Source organism: Pleurodeles waltl, chromosome 6 (genome assembly GCF_031143425.1).
Source record: "Pleurodeles waltl isolate 20211129_DDA chromosome 6, aPleWal1.hap1.20221129, whole genome shotgun sequence".
NCBI lineage: Eukaryota > Metazoa > Chordata > Amphibia > Caudata > Salamandridae > Pleurodeles > Pleurodeles waltl.
Window position 1 is genome coordinate 168,112,706 of NC_090445.1, and position 20,554 is coordinate 168,133,259.

A 20,554-nucleotide genomic window follows, 5' to 3' on the forward strand; every position below is an offset into this window, starting at 1 on the left:
TGGAACCTGGTAGTTAAACAAGAGTGCATCAGGTATCAGAATACAAATCCCTATACTCGTGCTCGTAGCAGGCACTGGTGTAGCGTCACCCAACAAATATTAACAAGAAAAGGGTCAAAATATTACAATCTTTCACCTTAGATGTGGGATGTACCAGTCATCTTCGAAGGGACAAGTTCACATGGAGTGAAAACTTCTTTCCAAAATACAAAGAAACTTACTGCCATTTTACAAATAACCAACAAAATCAAGTTTTATTAGAGACGCCCCTGTGGGACTCTGAAGTCTTGGACGACCTGAAACATCTCAAAGGATGCAAACAATGGAATCTGCTGGGAAACTCCAAACTAGAGGATGTTTGAGAAGGGGGTGAAATGATACCCTGTGCTGCACTCCAAAAGGAATACAAACTTGCCGATAGCCAAAGACTCCGATGCAAATTTAGGTCCGGCATCACCTCACCTCCATACAAGGACTGCTCGTAGAGGCAGAGGACAAAACTCTACTACAATTGTGGATACTGGCAGCCCTGCTTCATAAACATTCTATCTGGCCGCTATTTACGACACTTAGGGCCAGATGTAGGTAGCCGTTTGCATGGTGCAAGCTGCGAAAATCGCAGTTTGCTCCATGCAAACGGCCTAACGCGATGCACATTCACAAAGTGTGAGTCGGTACCGACTCGCAATTTGTGAATGCGACTCGCAAATAGGAAGGGGTGTTCCCTTCCTATTTGCGACTCGCATCGCAATTCGCAGTTACCACCAGTGTGACACTGGTGGTAACTCATTCGCAAAAGGGAAGGGGTCCCCAGGGGACCTCTTCCCCTTTGTGAATGTTGCCCAAAATGTTTTTTCAGAGCAGGCAGTGGTCCAATGGACCACTGCCTACACTGAATAAACGAAACCAAATGGTTTCGATATTTTTTTCATTTTGCAACTCGTTTTCCTTTAAGGAAAACGGGCTGCAAAATGAAAAAAAAAACTGCTTTATTTAAAAAGCAGTCACAGACATGGAAGTCTGCTGACACCATCCCTGTGAGTGCAGGGACTCGCTATGGGGTCGCAAAAAGCGACCCACCTCATTAATATTTATGAGGTGGGTCTTTGCTACCCCATAGCGAGTCGCAGACGGTGTCTGAGACACCGTTCTGCATCCGATATTGCGACTCGGAAATCGCGAGTCGCACCGACTCGCAATTTCCAAGTCGCAATATCGGACAGTCCTACATGTGGCCCCTAGTGCCAACTAACATGCACCCCTAGTAAAACTCAGATACTGATGGGAGAAGAACCTGGTGACACTAGACAACGTAGTCAGGGAGGAGGCAGGCAAGCACCCGAGCAAGACCATCAGGACATGCTTTCTTTTGGTGCAATTTAAGATTTTTCACCGAGCATAGAACAGTAGGAAAAGGTGTCCCTTATGGGGAAAACAGGAGATTAACTATAGCGGAGAGACTGCACACGTGCGACTTTAGTGTGACCAACCCTTACCCAAATACACACTATGGTGTAACATCAGCCTGATGGTGGAAAGGAGGGGTATTGTGTGCTCATGGAGTGCCCCAGTTGCATCGCAGATGATGCATAGGGAGATAAACATGGTCTTGTTAGCAGAGGAAAGAATCTACAAAACTTGTTGCTGCCCACAGAAATTGCACAAAATATGGGATATGTGGAGTAAGTCAGAGGGCACAGACCATTAAACTGAGATGCGGAGAGGTGAAGTGCAGAGCCCAATGGAAGACATCTGGACAGGCACGGAACAATTTTACCCTAGAATGCCTAGATTTTCTAGTTTGGTACTACTGTATTGTCTATCTTGGTCTGAAGAAAAACGAAGAAAAATGGTACAAAAAAATGTTTATAGAAAAACTTTTCTTTAAAAGAAAATTCACATTTGTCTTTATTTGGTAAGCACACATGTAAGTAGATATTGGAGCAGCAGGCAAAGGCTGAGCAAAAAATTCACATAGCGGAAGGATTACACGTTACAGCCCATTCATCTTATAGATTAAATGGCAGCCATCACAATAGAGAAAAGTTTCAAATTAGCAAAATACAGAAGCGACGAAACCCTATCATTTAATGATTAGCAATTAAAGACAAATACTGTAATAAAAACTTTGTTAAACGTTACTCATACTTGTTTTAACACTCCATTTTTTAAATGAGTGACAAGCGGCTTGGCTTGAGAGCACATTAAAGAAGCTGCCTCGGGATGGATGGCAACGTAGAGGCCAGTGAGCCACGCTAAACAGGAAAGGGAAGGCCAAATGAGGAGCAGGGACAGCTGTGAACGGAGGAAGTACTGACAACAAATGTGGTGCAGGGCAGAAGTTCACAGACTGAAGTGAAATTCAAGTAAATCAAAATGTATAAATTAAATTATAGGAGACCCTGGCCTACCAGTCTTGCCACTGAAGTGCATCATTCTTTGAGTGGCTGTGCACATGTGCAGAAAAAAATGAAGTCATTAACAGCAGACATTGGATGAAGTGAGCTGACCCTCTAGCCTCTGCTGTATGGTGCGGTGGGCAGAAGCACACTATAACAGACCGACTGATGAAGAGGACTGACTGAAAGCCCCTGTATGTATTTTTAAGATATTTCCTGAAGAACTAAAGGTCTTGGCTAATGCAAGACCCTAAAACAGCACTCCTTAATTGTAGCCTTAAACAGCAAGGGCACACAACCACATCCTTCATATGACTAAACCAAATTGTTTGATGTATACAAATCTAGAAAGATTCAAAATCGTGCAAATCACTTACAACAAGCAAGTGCTGGAAGTCAAGAAAATATCTTCTCTTTCTGCTCACTAGTGAAAAAGCTAGCTTCCTTTACTAGACCTCGATTCCTTTCTATTTCCTCCCACATTTTGCAGCTGACAAGCACTGTGGGATGGCGTGTTCCAAATACATGATTTTATATACTGGCAGAATTAAGTTACATGGTCTGAAAGAAGAAACAACATACCATACTGTTAAAGATAGGATATGCTTTTAATCACAATAGGTGTGGCATTCCCAAGTTTAGGTGTGTGTATAAAATATCTGTAGGTAAATATAAAAACTCACATGGTGCCTGAAGGACTAGCAGTACACATTTTCAACAGTATCAAACACTATTGTTTTATATTAAAGCATTCTTTTGAGTTAATGTATTTTCTGTTAATTGATGCCTATACACAAATTAATTAAGTAATACACAATATTTAGGAAGTCTTTATAAATCAAACATTCTTGAAAAAAGTGGCTACAGTGCTTAAAACACATAAAGATGCATTCGCGCGGATGTGATGCTTTTGCTGCCAGTGTAGACATTCCAGAACCTCACAACATTATAAAATTGAAGTCAGTAACATTCCATGAGAAATAGTGTGTATTATCCAGTCATGGGTGGCTATGCACTGAGAATATGAACATAAATCACTAAACATTGAAAAACAGGAGTCCAGCCCGCTGGCTTGCAAACAAGTTCTGCAGGAGCCACGTTGTCACTTTAAAGAAGGTGGTATACTTTCGATGGTGAATCCAGTAGCTCGAATACTAGAAATTGCAGGGGCAGGCCCAGACAAACGCCATATTGTGTCCGGCTTTGTTACAACTCGTATCTATAACTCCAACACTGCAGAGCTGGCAACCACAAAATATTGATATTTTTACATCCGACAGCAGCTTAGGATGTTAAAAAACAATTTACATTGCCCCAAAGACGACAATGATATTTATACTTATTAGAGTATTGCTTCTTCGTATCACACAGTAAATGAGTGTCTTGGAATTACTGGATTGTTTATAATAGCCTTTGTGCTTACAAAGCTATAAGGGGTGAAACCTAGAAGGAAATTAACTCATTGACCGATCTGTCATTTGCTATAGAATTGTGATGATACCCAGGCGAGTCCCCATTTCAGATTTGTGAGCATAAACTTGAGTGCTTTAGTCCACTGCTCCTCTGAATTAAACTGTGTTTTAATAGAGTATGAACCACCACTTCCACCTGTGTCTTCAATCTTGCCTTTCTCTACGTCCATTCTGCAACAGATAAAAGAGGGCAAAATTATTTCAGAGCAAACCCGAAATCCACCATAACTATAATGCATATAGAAAACAATTTAGAAATGTGTTTCACAACAATAAACTACTTGAATGAATACACAAATAATATGTGAGCAAAGAGTATGAACGGCCACGGGGTGGATCCATTTTGAATAATGGATAACTTAGTCCTCTGTTTTGGTAATAAATGTCCAACACTATTGAAAAATTATCAAATACCATTACATTTTGGTTCTTATTACGGAGGGTAGGGCGCACCTAGGTTCAAGACGGCTGAATCCCACCCAGGCTTTTGTGATATTCACTTAGATTTACATTTAGATTCATGGTATGTAAATTTCTTTTTTTCACACAGTCAGTGGGTACTCAAAAAGCATAGCATGGGTCCTACCCAACTGAACCTATGCTCAATACTCCTGGAATCACTAGTTACAGCTCACAACTTTACTTGCTTGTCTGCTTATTTCTTTTTGAAGGCACCTTGCTTTCTATCATCTGGGTTAATATGAAATTCTGGATAGTCAGCTGGCTCTGGCTAAATATTTGAAAGTATGTTGGTGGCTTTACCTTCACTCAAACGTCTGTTTAAATGCAAGAGGAGCAATGCCACAGGATTTGAATAAAGATCAAAAGTTGATGTACAACATAATAGTGGGCAAAACAAATAAAGATTCAAATCCAGCTACTGCCAGCGGAATGTTTAGTGAAATAAACAACATTTGCACCTCACCAAGTTTGTGTACTGACACGGGGCAAGGTTTTACTAGTTAAAAGTGTTTGCAAGAATATGATCCTCCATAAATAGTGTTTGTAAGGGGTTTCTTCTGCACCCCCCTCTCCTCAGCGGATTTTTTCATCTGATTTGTATTTGAATATTAAACAAATTTGACGTTTTCACAGTTTGCAAGTTTGTTCTTACTGTAGCTGCAATAGGTTAAGTTTTACCACTGACAAAAGGGTCTGGAATCATGACTTTTATTCTAATTTTTAAAGTGTCAATGTTTTCAGATATTCGGAATAAATGAACTTGTGTACATTATTATGGTAAAAAGATGGAAACAAGAAAAATGAACTATGCGGGCAGTACTGTATTGAAGACAATGATTTAAATGCTAATCAGTAAGTTCTGGAGATTATATACCAGATGTCCCTACGTTTATTAAACAATGTTAGATGGCTGTGAGGAAACAAAGAGGGATTTTAGAGTTCACAGAATTTTTTTAAAAAAAGTTGTGCCACCAAAATATACATCACTAGATATCTAATATAGAGAGTGAGCTGGGTTACGCTCTGTAGATTGCATTTCCACAAAATAGACTGGATATAGCCCCATGACTTTCAACTAAAATGATGCATAGTTCTAACCACAATCTCAGATCTATGCTTAATGGATGAATGCTTGCAGTATTGTACTTACCTCAACGACAAATGGTGGGATGCATGGCCAATAGTATCCATAGGCATCCACCTATTATTCTATTATAATACCTGGGGCACCCAAAATAAAGAGGGGTTTCCCTTAGGATTTGTTATAATAGATCCCACCCAAAGAAGAAATATTCAAATGCTCCCACCACCAAGGTTCTGTCCATCTTGATTTAGAGGGACCAGGATGAGACTGGCTGATGAAGCATGCCACTAATATAGAAGTTGAGAATCTATAAAACGAAAAGAAAAGGAAAATATGCTAAGGTTCACCCATTACATTTAGTTTTTTAGGTTAAAGGATACCTTCTGTGGAATATTGGTAATGTAGTTACACACACATTTATTTTATTCAGGAGAGATGTAATTACAAATAGGAAATCACCAAGAACATAATTACATATGCGACTGAAAGAGACCTATAGCTTTAAAATCAGCACTACGCATATTAAAATTATAGTTTTGTATTAGTATTATGCTTACAGTGTAGAAAGATTGCTTTCTAACAAATATGAATTGAGATAAAAACCGAAGCCTAGGAAAAGCTGTAGGTGATCCTACTTGGTTCTAAAAGATGAAAGTATATCATAATTTCCATGAGTGGTCATCTGTGCAGAGTAGAACCCCAAAATGAACTCCAGCCACCAGAGAGCAAAATAAGTTGTGAGTCTATTTGTGCCATTCCGCATTTAGAATTGACAGAAACACAGCAGCAGCATTTATCATCCTGACTTTTTCACCGAGTGGTACACCTTAGAATCCTAACAAAACATTACACAGGCTGAGAGATGCAGTAGCCAGCGTTACAAATTAAGTTAAATTCGGCAAAATATCTTCTCTCAAAGTTAGGTAACTCTTGACATTCAGCAAGCATATGGAGGTTGTCTGTGACAAGAGTTCTACATTGTGTCTATTCTGAAGAAGCTCTAAATCCCGGGTCTCAAAAACCACTGAGAAGAAGAACATATCTAAAGCAATGTTAAAAGGTTTGGAGGAATTAAAAAAAAAGAAAAAAAAAAAAAAAAAACTGTATATGAAAGAAATAATAAAAAAAATAATGTTTGGAGGTACTGTTCCCCTGCAATGAAGAACTGATGAGAAGAAGAAAATGTGACACTAATTGTTTTGTTATTATTTTCAATCCAAGACTATTAAAAGGGCAAGGCAGAGGAGTCATAATTATGCAATGCTGTTTAAAACACATTAATGAGCTGAGCCTCTGATAAGGAATGAACTACCACATTAATTACATACGTACATAACTTTACAGGGAAATGCAAGTTAAACACTGCTTCAGACGTATATATTTGATCCACTGATTAGGTGAGATTTTAATTGTGGAAAGTGCCTTTTTTGACACCGTCACTTTTTGCCTGGTAATTGATGCAATTGTGACTGAAAGTGCACTGGGTTCCTGCTAACCAGGTCCCCAGTGCCAGATCTCTTTCCCTAAAACTGTGCAATTGTTCCCCAATTGGCAATTCCTTTGGCCCCCCTCTAAGTCCCAAGTAGATGGTACCCCCTGGTACCTAGGTCATGGGTACCAAAGAAGGTCCCCAAAGGCTGCAGCATGTATTGTGTCACCCTCAGGGACCATTGCAGGCTGCGTGTCTTGGTGCAGCTAAAAGTGAAAACACGACATAGCGCACAGCCTGTGTGCCCTGTCCCCTAACACTTCATGCAATATATGCAAGTCATCCTTACAGCAGGCCTTACAGCTCTAAGGCAGGGTACATTATATTACATGGGAGGGTATATCTGCAAAGGCAGATATAACCCTGCTATGTCTGTCGATTCTTAGATATAGTGAGTGGACAGGGAAGCCGTTTTACCTATATGTGCTGGACACTGGTCAATTCTGCATGATGGCTTCCATGAAAATAGGGATGTTTGGTATCACACATCCCATATCAAACCCTCACTTATGTCAGTGATTAATTTATTAATACATGCACCCAGAGGGCACCTTAGAGGTGCCCCCTGAAAACCCACCAAATCCCAGTGTGCGGACTGACTAGTTTTAGCCAGCCTGTCGCCACCAGACATGATTCTGACCCCCTATGGCGAAAGCCTTTGCTCTCAAGCGGTCAGAGACAAAGCCTGCTCTAGGAGAAGTGCTTACACACCCCACCCAACAGGATGACCTAAAATCTGCATTACAAGGCAGGAGACTTCAAAAAAGCCCACCGCCCTTGATATGAAGAGCAGGCTTCACTCAAAGGAGAGATGCTAATCCCCTCTGCCCCAGGGTCCTTTTCACACTGGGACAAGCGGGGCGTTTAGTATTCAGAGAGTTGTGTCCACCTCTTATGTCAGTCCCACCCCTAGGGTGAGCTGTCTAATAGAGGTGCAGTGATCCCAGGGTTAAGTAGCCCATTGGCTACTACCCTACACTCCCCTAAATTCAGTATTTAGGGACATCCCTGGCACCAGGAAATCAGATTCCTGCTGATCTACAAAGAAAGAGGACACCCAAGAGCTGCAAAAGCAAAGACTGAAGAGTAAGTGCCTGACTTGGCCCAGCTGGCCTATCTGCTGTTTTTGCCGATTTGCACCACAGTCGACTCATCCTTCAAGCTGCTGTGACTCCATAAGGAAACAGGCCAAGCAAATTCCCTTGCTAAACAAGCCTTCAGTTGACAGGTCTGTCTTAGCTAACTTCAGACCTATTTCAATACCGTCAAGCTTTTAAAAAAAAAAATGTGGACATGTGGGCTAATCAGCTTTTGTCTGAATATTTGGAACAAAATTGTATTACACCCTTCCAGATTGGGTTTCAGACTAGGTTTCAGTACCAAATTGACTCTTGTGGAAGTCTCCGGCACCACTGAGCTGGCAGAAGATCAGGGAAAACAGGTCACTTTGCTGCTTCTCGATTTATCTACAGCTTTGGACACTGTGCCACAACTTATTTTATTACAATGACTAGGAAATACTGGTGATCATGATTCCGCTCTGGCCTGGGTTCAATAATTCTTATCACACCATAGCCAAACGGTCTGGAAGTCATCCTATTCCTCGGAACCCAAGTCTCTTGAGTTTGGAGGGCCCCAGGCTTGGCGTTAAGCCCCAAATTGTTCAATGTATATATGACTCCTCTTGCAGCACTGACTGAATCTTACATGGTGTCCTACACTGGTGGCACAGAATTTATCCTCATGCTGGACAAGAAAATACCCAACTCTTTGAATAACTTCAAGACATGTCTTTCAGCTGTGTTCCACTGGATGCACCTGAGCAATCCTCCGTGAATACCAGCAAAACTGAGATTTCGTTATTTGGCTCTATACCCCCTTTGTGTAATGGCCTCTGTTGACTCAGTCAGGTCCAGCCCCCTCTTCCGTAGTGAGGAATCTGGGGTGAAATTTGAGAACTTGACTTCGTTTGGAGCTCAGGGTGATAGTGTTGTGGGCATCTACTATAGCCTCCTAAGTTACTAAAGAAAACAGAGAAGATGCAGCAGGCTCAAAGACAACGCATCAATCCCTATAAGTACCCTGTAAACCACAATAAAAAGAGTAATTACTACTAGTATCTGTGGTGTGCAACTCCACCAAGGCCCCTGCTGCAGAAAGGAGCCTAAAGGGCAAAATGAAAACCCCAACAATACAAAACATACAGGGGGTGCACCACTCCAAAGGCACTGAACAGGACACAGTAAACAGAAAGACATGCATACGAAGGGGCAAATTTTGAACCCATCGTGGTCCCTTGTATTTGTTGGAACCACTCAGTATTATGCAGAAAGTAGGTCTTAGAAAAGACGATGTCAATCATTTCTAAAAGCATTTGATTATGGGCATAATGGTCAGCCATCCACGTGTTAGGATAGGAAGTAACTGCTAGTATACCGTATGTTTTTTGGATACACGCGTATAGACTATTCACATCCATAGTAACAAATAAGAGATCATCTGACCAAGGAAAGTCCTCAAATTTATTGAGGATATCTTTGCTATCCTTTATGAAGAAAGGTAAATTACAGACAAACTTTTGTAAGAAGGAATCCACAAATTCCGATAACCTCTCAGTGGGAGAGTCAATACCCGATATGATAGGTCTCCCTGGGGGGAAGACACCTTCTTTATGTATTTATGCACTATTTATTTTTCGCAAAATAACTTTGTTTCGTTTACTACATGTATGCAACCAAAATATTTTTCTATGTTGGTATGTTCTGTATTTCGTGTTATTACATTATTCCTTTTATTGTTGTATGTCACTTTCCAGCACTGAAAAAGCCCTATGGTGAAGGGCGAAACGCGTTGGCTGTGTCTTTTCTATGTACTTCATGTCGCAACAAGTTCTCTGCACCAATAAAAGTCTTCAGAAAACAGTAGTTCATGTGTTGATTACGTCCTGTCTAGACTATGTGAATGCCTTGCTTTGGGGCCGGCCAGCTTACCAACTGAGAATACTGCAGTTTGTGCAGAACGTCTCAGCTCGGCCTTTATTGAAAGTGTCAAAAAGGTGTCACATACAGCAGCACCCAAAAGAGCTGCACTGGCTTCCCATTAAGGAGAGAGTCCGGTTTAAACGGCTCAGGCTGACTCACAGGCCCTTTCACCAAAAAGGACTTTGTTATCAGAGGAACAGGATTAGACCGTATATTCCTGGTTCGATCCCTCTGCTCCTCCGGTGCTCTGCTAGCTGTGGTTCTGAGAATTAAGAGGAAAACATCGGGTGGTTCCTCTTTTTCGTTTCTCGCTGTCACCTCCTGGAATTCCCTCACTCTGCAACTTTGGGAGCTGAAAGAAGAACATACCTTCAAACTCCTTCTTAAGACCTGGCTATTTGAAAGAGCATCTGAGTAATTATCTATCAGCACTAATAATCAGTGCGACTAGTAGTGCAGGGGCTCAGAGTACCTGGGCACTCTACAAATTCGATGGTTGATTGATTGAAACACGATAGTATGATCTTACAATTTAGCTTTGATTTACAACAGCATGCTGTTGTGATAAGACTAGCCTGGGTATAATATTAATTAATATTAATTTGATTTGCTGTACGTTTTACAAATTTTTCTTTCCATCTGCATTTAAAAGTGAAAAACACGGTTTAGCACCCTTTTTTCTTTTAGGGAAAATGGCTATGCTAGTGCTTAGCCATGATGCTAAAATGACCATAGAATTATCACAGAAGTGATAGCATTCTGTATAACTAATGCTAACAGAGGTGTGAGCCAGTCTGCAAATTCACAGTACATATAAACTGGTATGCCATTGTTCATTGTCACCGTATTGACCAGTGTGGAGTGAACAATAATCATCATCTTGTCCGATGATGCCAGTTGGCCAAGGCCAATCGAGGCTTCTTTCCACAAAATCAAGTCAGAATATCAATCAGCTCGGTAAACAATTTACATCACCCTTTAACCAAGAGCAATCTTGTTGAAAAAGTTTAGAATAACAGCGTACAAATATCTATTCTACATCAGCAAGAGTGGCCTCGTCTTCATAAAAATAAACCTCTTTAAATCGGACCATAAGGGCCATAATAGGTCCTGAATATTGCTGCTTTCACAGTAGTTTCCCACTTTAGGAGCAGTATAGGAGTATGCTCTGTCCTCTAGTGAACACAAGACAATATCCTCAGCATCCAACCCCTCAAGTGGATGCAGAGCAGCCTGAGAAACTGTAGGCCTAACCATGGTGAATAACTGACCATCGAAGAGGAGTTGCGGATGAGCAACCACATAATAAGCTTGGTGATGGGCAAACTTATTGTGCACAAACACTTGCTTTTTACCTCCTGAAGGGCCCTCAAAAAAGAGCATGCTTTGATCTATTAACCGGCAGATCCAGAGTAGCCATTCCCATGACATATCCGTTATGCCTTGTTGACCACTAAATCAATGCCCACATTCCAGTGCTCAACCAGTACCTGGTCTCTGCCAGACTGCGGAGGTCCATCAACAAGCACACCTTGTGCGCAAGCCATACAGTGCTGTCTGCTCTCAAGATCGAAAGTCCCCTGACTTCCTACTGGCATCTGGAGCTCCTGGCCAGCCAAGCATGCTCAAATACTCTCAAGGATAGTACCAAACTGTAATTAGTATGTGTTGTCATGAGTAATTAACTTTAGAAGGTTTTATAAACAATGTGTGACACATCAGTGAAACATCACAATCAGTTACATTAAATAAAATAGTTTTTGTAGTGAACTGACAAATGCCCTTGAGAAAAGTTGTGATCCAGTGTAACAGCATTGAGCTATACACTGGACCTCGATCTCCACCCCACCTCTACGTTGATGAGGCACTGGTTGAGATGTCTTTGCTTGGGGAAGTCCAGGAGTTCGCCTGTGATAGAAAACGATAATGCGGTGTGCAGGTCACTAAACATGTGTGCATGTGTATTTATCTTCCGATCAATGCTGCAAAGACTATACAGCATAAATGTTAGTAATTCCTTCACATCTATCTCCCCTCAGTCAAGTGTGCTCTCCTGTGAATGGAGAAAAGAGTGGTCAATAACTGTGCCTATTAATTGCAATGGTTTTCTAAATTCGAACGAACACCAAGGAAGGGAAGTCTGCTAGCTGTCTGCCAGGAGGAACAATATGCCAGTCAACCTTGCCTGATGACTAAACAAGCATGTTTCTCCGCAGTGCTTCCCATTAATATGCTAGGTACCAGCCCTCTCAAAGATCATGGCGTTTCATCACAAAGTCTACATCATGTTACATGTCAGAGTTAGTTTGAAATTCCAGGCTCACACTCCGTCACATCAGCTCCAAGGATCATGCCTTCAGGTATCCACACAGGGCACCCACTCTTTTTGATGGATCTGGGTCTAGTGACACCTGTAAATAATTAATTATGTGGCAATTTTTACTATTTGAAACAATTCTCAAAAAGGTACAGAATAGGCTTACTTACATTTGTCAAAAGTTTTAATTTGTAAGTCAGATAAATTGGTCTGCCATGGCATTCAAGGCACCTATATATAATTTAATGTAAGCCTTGCTTTGGAGATAGCCAAAGGACTGGCTCTCCAAACTGATAATTAAAAGGTACCTTGGGGAGACATGTCAAAACTGCCTTCATTTGATTTATCTTGAACAAAACTAGGACCTGGACCACATTCAGATACATTTCATTCTTGGATTGCAAGAAATAAGACATTACCTGTATGGCAGGCAGAAGCCTGTGTCTCCTCTCTCCACCTCTTCTTTAAACTGCTGCACACAGTCGAGGAAAGCTACCATAGCATGGTCAAATTTGTTGTCCCAAAAAAAACGAAGACCGCCAGAACAATACAATGGGAGCTCCTTAAAAGCAAATGTGCACTTGTGATAATATTATTATAGATCTATGTGCAATACAAAATTCAAGCAAAAACAAAACAAGTGCAGTGAAAATTAAGAACCACACAACAAAATGGGCAGTCATCTTTTACACTTGCATAAACCGTAATTTCAAGTTAGAAGCCTTCTCAGGATTAACCCTGAAATATTTTGAGAGTTTTCAGGCCTAACCATTAAATAGCACTAAACTGTTTGTTAGGCAAACTGACTTTGCACTAATCTGAGCAGGCCTAAACAGAAAGCTCAGATAAAATAGAAGAACATATTTAAACCTGAACAATGGCCCCTTTTAGGAAGTGAAACTAGATTAGAAATAAATCATTTGCTCCAAATAACATCACATTCAAGACAGAAAATGTCCCCTGTGTTGGCCCACTCTATCTGTTCCTTTTGTGAGGCACTGCTACTTCTGTATTTTTATTATATTTGGAAGCAACCTCAACACTATCTCTAAGGGGTTAGACTTCACATGCACAACCACAGCTGAAACTGAAGGGTCCAGGAATCTTGTCTAACCAATACATTTTTAGTATGCTGAACTTGAGGCCAATAGAGCGTACATTATCACCTTTGACACTACTAGATTTGATTTACTGCCAAGAGGTTCTGTGGAAAAAGTCCAACCAAGTTAATTTACATATGGGTTTGGTTTAGGCATAGTACAGCCATCATCCCTGAAAGATGCACTGCATTTTACTTGCATCTATTAAAATTGTACTATTTAGACTGACTAGTGTTACTGTTTTGGTTACTTGTTACAAACATGCATGTGCACCAGATGCATTTCTCAAAGGAAAATCAGTATTGTCATGCAATTAGTATCTAAGAAAACAAGTTACTTACCTGTAACTACAGTTATCCAGTATTGGTATCTTTCATAAATTTACATGCTTGAATCATCCCCGAAGTGGGAGTCCCACTGTACATAAAATAGCAATAATTAACAAATAAAACTTTTTTGCCATAGGCTATAATGGAAACAGTAACTGCTCATATAGCCTATCCATGTCCTTTTGTGAAAAGGACCCAAACCTTCCTGCTGACCAATCAGGCACCAGCACCCTCTAGAACACTCTCCAGAGAAGCTCTTTCCCTCAGATTTTCCAGCACAAGAGTGAAAGATTATAACCTGAGACGAAATGCGAGCGTCAAAGGGGAGGAGGGTGGGTCGCATGTGAATTTATGAAAGATACCAATACTGGATAACTGTAGTTACAGGTAAGTAACTTGTTTTCTTATCCAGTATTGGATCTTTCATAAATTCACATGCTTGAATCTGAATAGTCAGCAGTACTGTTGATAAACATTATACCCACAGTGGATGGAGGGTGCGAGCATGAAAATCCTTAATACCCAATATAAAATAGTTAGCTCATAAATCTTACATTATGAACTTCAGAGAAATATAGATACTTATAAGTACATCTACACATATACTGAACATTTGTGTTATAAATACACATATATATTCATATAAAGATATACATACATACATATACTTATATAGAAGCATATCAAAGTATATATGATGGAAATCACGGTTATTTGCATATTAAACCATTTCTATTTAACCACGAAAGGTCTCACCTTAATGAAAGAGATGGCGTAGAACAGCTTGTCCTACTAGAGAGTCGGTTCTCTGTGATGACTCCAAACAATAGTGCTGCGTAAAGGAGTGCGTAGTTTTCCATGTCGCAGCTTGACATATCTTATCCAGGGCAATACCCTGAAACAAAGCAGCCGATGTGGAGACTGCTCTCGTGGAGTGGGCTCTCGGGCACCTAGTCAACGGTCTTCCTGCCTTGGCGTGACAGAATTGGATTGTCGAGGAAATCCACCGGGCTACGGTGGCCTTGGTGACTCCTGCTCCCTGTCGTCTAAGAGAATAAGATACCAAGAGTTGATCTGATTTTCTGATTTGTTTGGTACTTTGAAGATAACATTTGAGGCATCGTTTGATGTCCAAAGAGTGTAGAGTTTTTTCTGTGATTGTAGTTGGGTTTGGAAAAAAGGTTCGTAGTATCACGGGCTCATTGAGATGGAATGAAGATGGCACCTTGGGAATGTATTTGGGGTTGGTTCTGAGCATAACAAAGTCATCAGAAAAAAACAAAAAGGGTTCTTTAGTAGTGAACACCTGTATATCACTGACTCTCCTGGTAGAAGTGAGAGCGAGCAGGGTTGCCACTTTCCAAGTGATGTACTTGAGTTCCGCCCTGTGAATGGGTTCGAACAGAGCTTTCATGAGCTGAGACAGGACTATATTAAGGTGCCACTCTGGCGGAGGTAACCGCACCGGAGGGAAAGTGCGGAAAAGCCCTTTCATAAACTGCTTAATGATTCTGGATGAGCCGATAGAAGGCATCTCAGCCGATCGCCTATAGGAGGCTAAAGCTGCTAGGTGAATCTTGACTGATGCATGGCAAAGACCAGCCTTGGAGAGTGAGAGAAGGTAAGAAAGAATTTGTTCAGGGTTAATTTGTAACGGGTGGAAGTTGTTCTGAGAGCACCAAACACAAAATCTCTTCCACTTGAGTTTGTACGTCTTATTTGTGCTCTCTGCTCGTGCCCTAGATAATATTAGTCTACATTCCTGATCGATGTTCATATCGTGAAACTCTCTGTACTCAGGAGCCAAGCATGCAATTGCAGCGAAGCTGGGTTGGGATGAAGGATGAGACCCTGATTCTTCGTTAGAAGATTGTGGTTGCAAGGAAGGCGGACTGGATTGGCCATGGACCGGAGTAGGACCTCCGTGTACCAGTACTGTCTGGGCCATCTGGGGGCTATGAGAATGATCCTGCAGCATTCAGACTTCATTTTCCTGAGGAGCTTGGGAATCAGAGGGATGGGGGGAAAGCGTAGGCAAAGATCCCGGACCATCTCATCAAAAGAGCATTTCTCCACGACCCCGGGAGTGGGTATCGACTGGCGTTGAACTGGCATGTGGCGTTCAGGTTGGTGGCAAACAAGTCTAGGATCGGCTGACCCCATCGTTGGAAGATGCTGTCGAGTATGTTCTGGTTGAGTTCCCACTTGTGGCAGTTGTCGTCCGTCCTGCTGAGAGAGTCCGCTAGGGCGTTGTTGACCCCAGGCAGGTGCTCCACCCTGAGGCAAACATTGTGCAGTGTGAGCCAGTCCCACAGAGACTGAGCTTCCCTTGAGAGGGAGAGGGATCTTGTTCCTCCCTGCTTGTTGATGTAAAACATACTTGTCGTGTTGTCCGTCCTGACCAACACTGAGGACCCTGCGATGCGTGGAAGAAAAGCTTGGACCGTGAGATGGATCGCCTTCACTTCTAGCAGGTTTATGTGCATTCCTTTCTGGAGATTGGACCATCTGCCCTGAATGCGCATGTCTTGCAAATGGCCTACCCAGCCTTCCAAGGAGGCGTCTGTGGTGATGACAAAGTGTGTTATTGGTGCTAGAAACGTAAGACCTTGGAAGAGGTGGTTGGTGTGAGACCACCACTTCAACGCCTGCCGAATGTTTGGTGTGATAGTTATTAAGTCGTCGAAGGACCCTTGCGACTGGGTCCATTGGAGTTGCAGTTCTTCTTGCAACGGTCTCATTCTGAACCTTGCTAGTCGAACTAGGACGATGGCCGAGGAAATCATGCCCAGAAGCCACTTGAACAGTCATACTGAAACAAACTCTTTTGTGGAGATTCTGACAGCCAAGTGGGTTAGCTTCTGCTGCCTTGCTGGAGTGAGATATGCCTTGTTCTGGATAGTGTCTAATTCTGCCCCCAGGAAAACTCTTCTGTATGAGGGAAGTGTGACCGACTTCTGTAGATTCACTGTTAGCCCCAAACTGTGGAATAATTTTAAGCAAGCGTTTGTCGCTTTGGAGGCTAGTAGCGTTGACAGAGCTTTTATGAGCCAGTCGTCCAGGTATGGAAACACCTGGAAACCCTTGCTTCGGAGGAAACCTGCGACTGGGGCAAGGCATTTCGTGAAGATTCTTGGAGCTGATCTCATCCCGAATGGTAGGACCTTGAACTGATAATGGGCACCGGCTACAGTAAAGCGGCGATGTTTCTGATGTATTGGTATGTGGAAATAGGCATCCTGGAGATCCAAAGTTGTCATAAAATCTCCAGGATTGAGGAGGTGCAGGATATCTGACAGTGTGATCATCCGGAAAGATTGCTTCCGAAGGAACTTGTTGAGTTTCCTGAGATCTAGTATAGGACACCATTCCCCTGACTTCTTTATTAGGAAGAAACGGGAGTAGAATCCGAGACCTCGTTGTTGAACTGGAACTGTCTCTATAGCTCCCTTAGCAAGCATAAAGAACACCTCCCGTTGAAGCAGACGAAGATGGAGAGGTCTGCCTGATCTTGGTGGATGATGCGGTGGTTTTTGTATGAATTCCAGGGTATGACCTCTTGTCACTATATCCAGCACCCATTTGTCTGATGTTCTTTTCTTTCACTCCTGGATGTAGTTGGAAATGTTTGCTCCTATTTGTTGATGGTGTGAACATTGGGGAACCATAGCCAGTGCCTGGAGAAGATCATTGCTTTCTGGGTTGATCTCTGCTTTGTGAACCCTGTCTTCTCTTTCCTCCCTGTCTGGCGTAGGAAGCCGTAGATGGTTGCCTGTACTGTTGGTGGTAGGAAGGTCTATATTGGGATTGTTGGTACTGCCTGTGAAAGGAACCCCGAAATGAGGTAAAACCTCTTCCTCTAGCACCCCGAAAGGGCTGTTTCCGGTACTGCAGGGTACCTAGGGACTTGGCAGTGTCTGTGTCGGTCTTGATGGCTTGGAGCGCGTCATCTACGTGCTTGCCAAAGAGAGATTCACCATCGTAGGGCATGTCGAGGATACAGGACTGCACTTCCGGCCTGAAAGATGTGGCTTTGAGCCAACCTTGGCGGCGTAAGACAGCGGCACCAGCTAGCTGACGAAAACCAGTAGAAGCTATATCAAGAGCGCAGTCGATTATTTCTTCCGACGTACGCTCACCCTCTTGGAGGATCTTCCGTGCCGCTGCTTGCTTGCTTGCTTTCAGGGATGAGGTCCAAGAAAGGTTGCATATCAGACCACATTTGCCGGTCATAACGACCCAGGATTGCCAATGAATTCGCTGCTCTGACAGTGATTGCTGACATGGATGAGAATCTTTTGCCTATATTATCCAATCTCCTTCCTTCTTTGTCTGGAGGAGTAGAGATAGGCGTCTATGGGTTCTTAGAACGCCTTTGAGCAGCTTGTGAAATAACTGAGTCAGGCTTTGGGTGCCCAGTAAGACATGCCGGAGAATCTTGGGTTGCCTTGTATTTCTTGTCCAGTTTTTGCGGGACTGGTGGGACTGTTGCCGGGTTGCGCATAATGTTTGTACCCCCGCCTCCATATAAAATCGATAATCGGAATGGACCTTACAGACTTCCTTGACTGCTCCTTAAAATCATGCAGGAAACATTCCGACTGGGAGACAGATGTTTGAAGGTGGAAGCGTGCAGCAGCTCTGTCCATAAGATTGTGGAAACCACCTATATCCTCGGGTGGAGAATCAGAAGGACGAGGAGGTGGTGGAGAAGGAGTGGGGGCCAAGTAGTCATCCCATTCCTCAATAGGATGTTGCAGGGTAGAGATCTCTCCTTCTTCCTCTTCTTTCCCTGAAGTGGAACCTTCATCTCTAGGGGGTGCAGCTAACACAGAGTGGGGTGTCATTCTTGGAGTAGCTGGAGGAGGAGGGACATTGGTTGGTGTAGCAGGAGAGACTGGCGGTGGTGGCTGATCTTCTGTTGCCACTGGGAACCTTCTCCTATAATCCTGTAGCACAGATTGTAAGTCCTGGATTAAGGAGGAAGGCACCTGTATAGAGTCTCTTGGCTGAGGCTCTCTTGGTTGGTAATAGTGTTCCTGATGTGACTAGTATGGTTGGTATTGGTCATACTCATCATCGTCATCTTCTTCTTCTTCTTGATATTAGACGTGGAGCTGTGATGGGCTGTGTGCATCTCCGAATGGACCCTCATCAGATTCCTCCCAGTCAAGAAGATGACTGGGTACTAAAGTTGACACTTTGCTTGGAGACGTGTCTATGGGATAAATGTCTGATCTGGGCAGAGATGTGATCCTGACCATGGCTCGGAGATCCGGAGACCTGGAAGAAGTAGGAGTAGCTTCTATCTGCCTGACAGGCACCAGTGTAGTCGTAGATGGTGTCAGAGTTGAAGATGCCGTGGACGGTACTGATTTTTCCATCGACGATGGTCTCTTCGACGGAGTCCTTGTAGACGGTGAGACAGCCGATGACGCTGTCGTCATTGATATTAGTCGACAGGGCTGTCGTCGACGGTGTTATAAGCGACGATTATGTCGTCGTCGATGATGTCAACGACGCACTCCGTTCTGGAGTCCTCGTAGACGGAGGTTTGATTGAGGGGATTGGATGCCCTTACCGTTGATGTCAAAGTAGTCGTTGCTGACGATGGTCTCGTCGACGATGTAGTGGAGACGGTAGCTGTTAGTACCGTTGTCACGGTAGTCGACGGTGGTGTTGTCGTCGATTTGATTTTAATAGTCACCTTTCTAGAGGTAGAAGGCTTTGAGGAAGGAGAAAGACGGTAGGACTCCTTCTTTTGAAGAGGAGAGGATGGCTCAGAGGAGATTGAAGTCTGTAAGCCCTTTCTAGGATGTAATTGCTGCCTCTTTCTAGATTTTTCTGTCTGGCCCAGGTCCTCAGATTTGGACCTTTTGTGTGGCCTCTCTGACCCACTCTCCTCACCTGAAGTACAGGATTTAGCCTGTAACCATGTCAGGAGTCTACCCTCACGGTCTCTGAGGGTTTTTGTGGAGAAAGTGCGACATATCTTGCAGTCTTTCACCTGATGTTGTGGGTAGAGACAATACAAGCAGTCTTTATGTGGATCATCCACATGGAGCCTTTTCTTTCCACAGGTCTTGCAAGGGCAGAAAAGGCCTTTTCTAGAAGAATCCGACATATTTTAAATTCTTTGAGAAAAAAGTTTCTGAAGAAGTAGAAAACTGAGCAGAGCTCAGAGAGACTCCCTTCACACGACGTGCGGTAGAAAATCTGAGGGAAGGAGCTTCTCTGGAGAGTGTTCTAGAGGGTGCTGGTGCCCGATTGGTCAGCAGGCAGGTTTGGGTCCTTTTCACAAAAGGACATGGATAGGCTATATGAGCAATTACTGTTTCCATTACAGCCTATGGCAAAAAAGTTTTATTTGTTAATTATTGCTATTTTATGTACCGTGGGACTCCCACTTCGACAACGGGGATGATTCAAGCATGTGAATTTATGAAAGATCCAATACTGGATAAATTTAAATTACCATGAGGTGAGTCAGGCTTGTCAAGGATCGGGACTTGCCACTTATACCTACCACTTCATGGTGTTGACCACAATGGTTAGTCAATTATCTCATGTATTCTAGAACAGACAAAGTTGATACTAAATTACTGTTATTATAGACACCATGGATGGGGCCAACCATTTCCAAAATGGGTCATCTCTGGAGAATCTACTTTAAAAAACTACAGGAAGGAATGTTTGTTGCAGTGGAGGAAGAAGCTATTTTTGAAGTCAGCTTTTCAACTTGAGACAGCCTGATACAGAAAGGAAGGAGTATCAAATTAAATTCCCTGTCCTTGAACTGGCAATGTCCGAGAAGCACCAGCAAACACTGTTGGTGTACTAACACCAGTCACTAGCTTGCTTCCCAACAAAATTATTGTGCAGCCTTAGAAAGAGGATGCAAAATGATGGGTTGGGACGCTG

The 20,554-nt window shown here is 42.7% G+C and overlaps 1 protein-coding gene across 1 annotated transcript in view; it reads right to left on the reverse strand.

The window, feature by feature from the left end:
• Positions 1 to 2,988: 2,988 nt before the first annotated feature.
• Positions 2,989 to 20,554, reverse strand: part of BECN1 (beclin 1) — a 108,488-nt gene continuing 90,922 nt past the window's right edge. Inside the window, exons 11-12 of the mRNA XM_069237732.1 lie at positions 12,624 to 12,766; positions 2,989 to 4,042 (exon numbers count right to left, since the gene is read on the reverse strand). Of these exons, the coding sequence (XP_069093833.1) occupies positions 3,874 to 4,042; positions 12,624 to 12,766 (312 nt within the window). The 3' untranslated portion in view covers positions 2,989 to 3,873. The remainder of the gene's footprint in view (positions 4,043 to 12,623; positions 12,767 to 20,554) is intronic.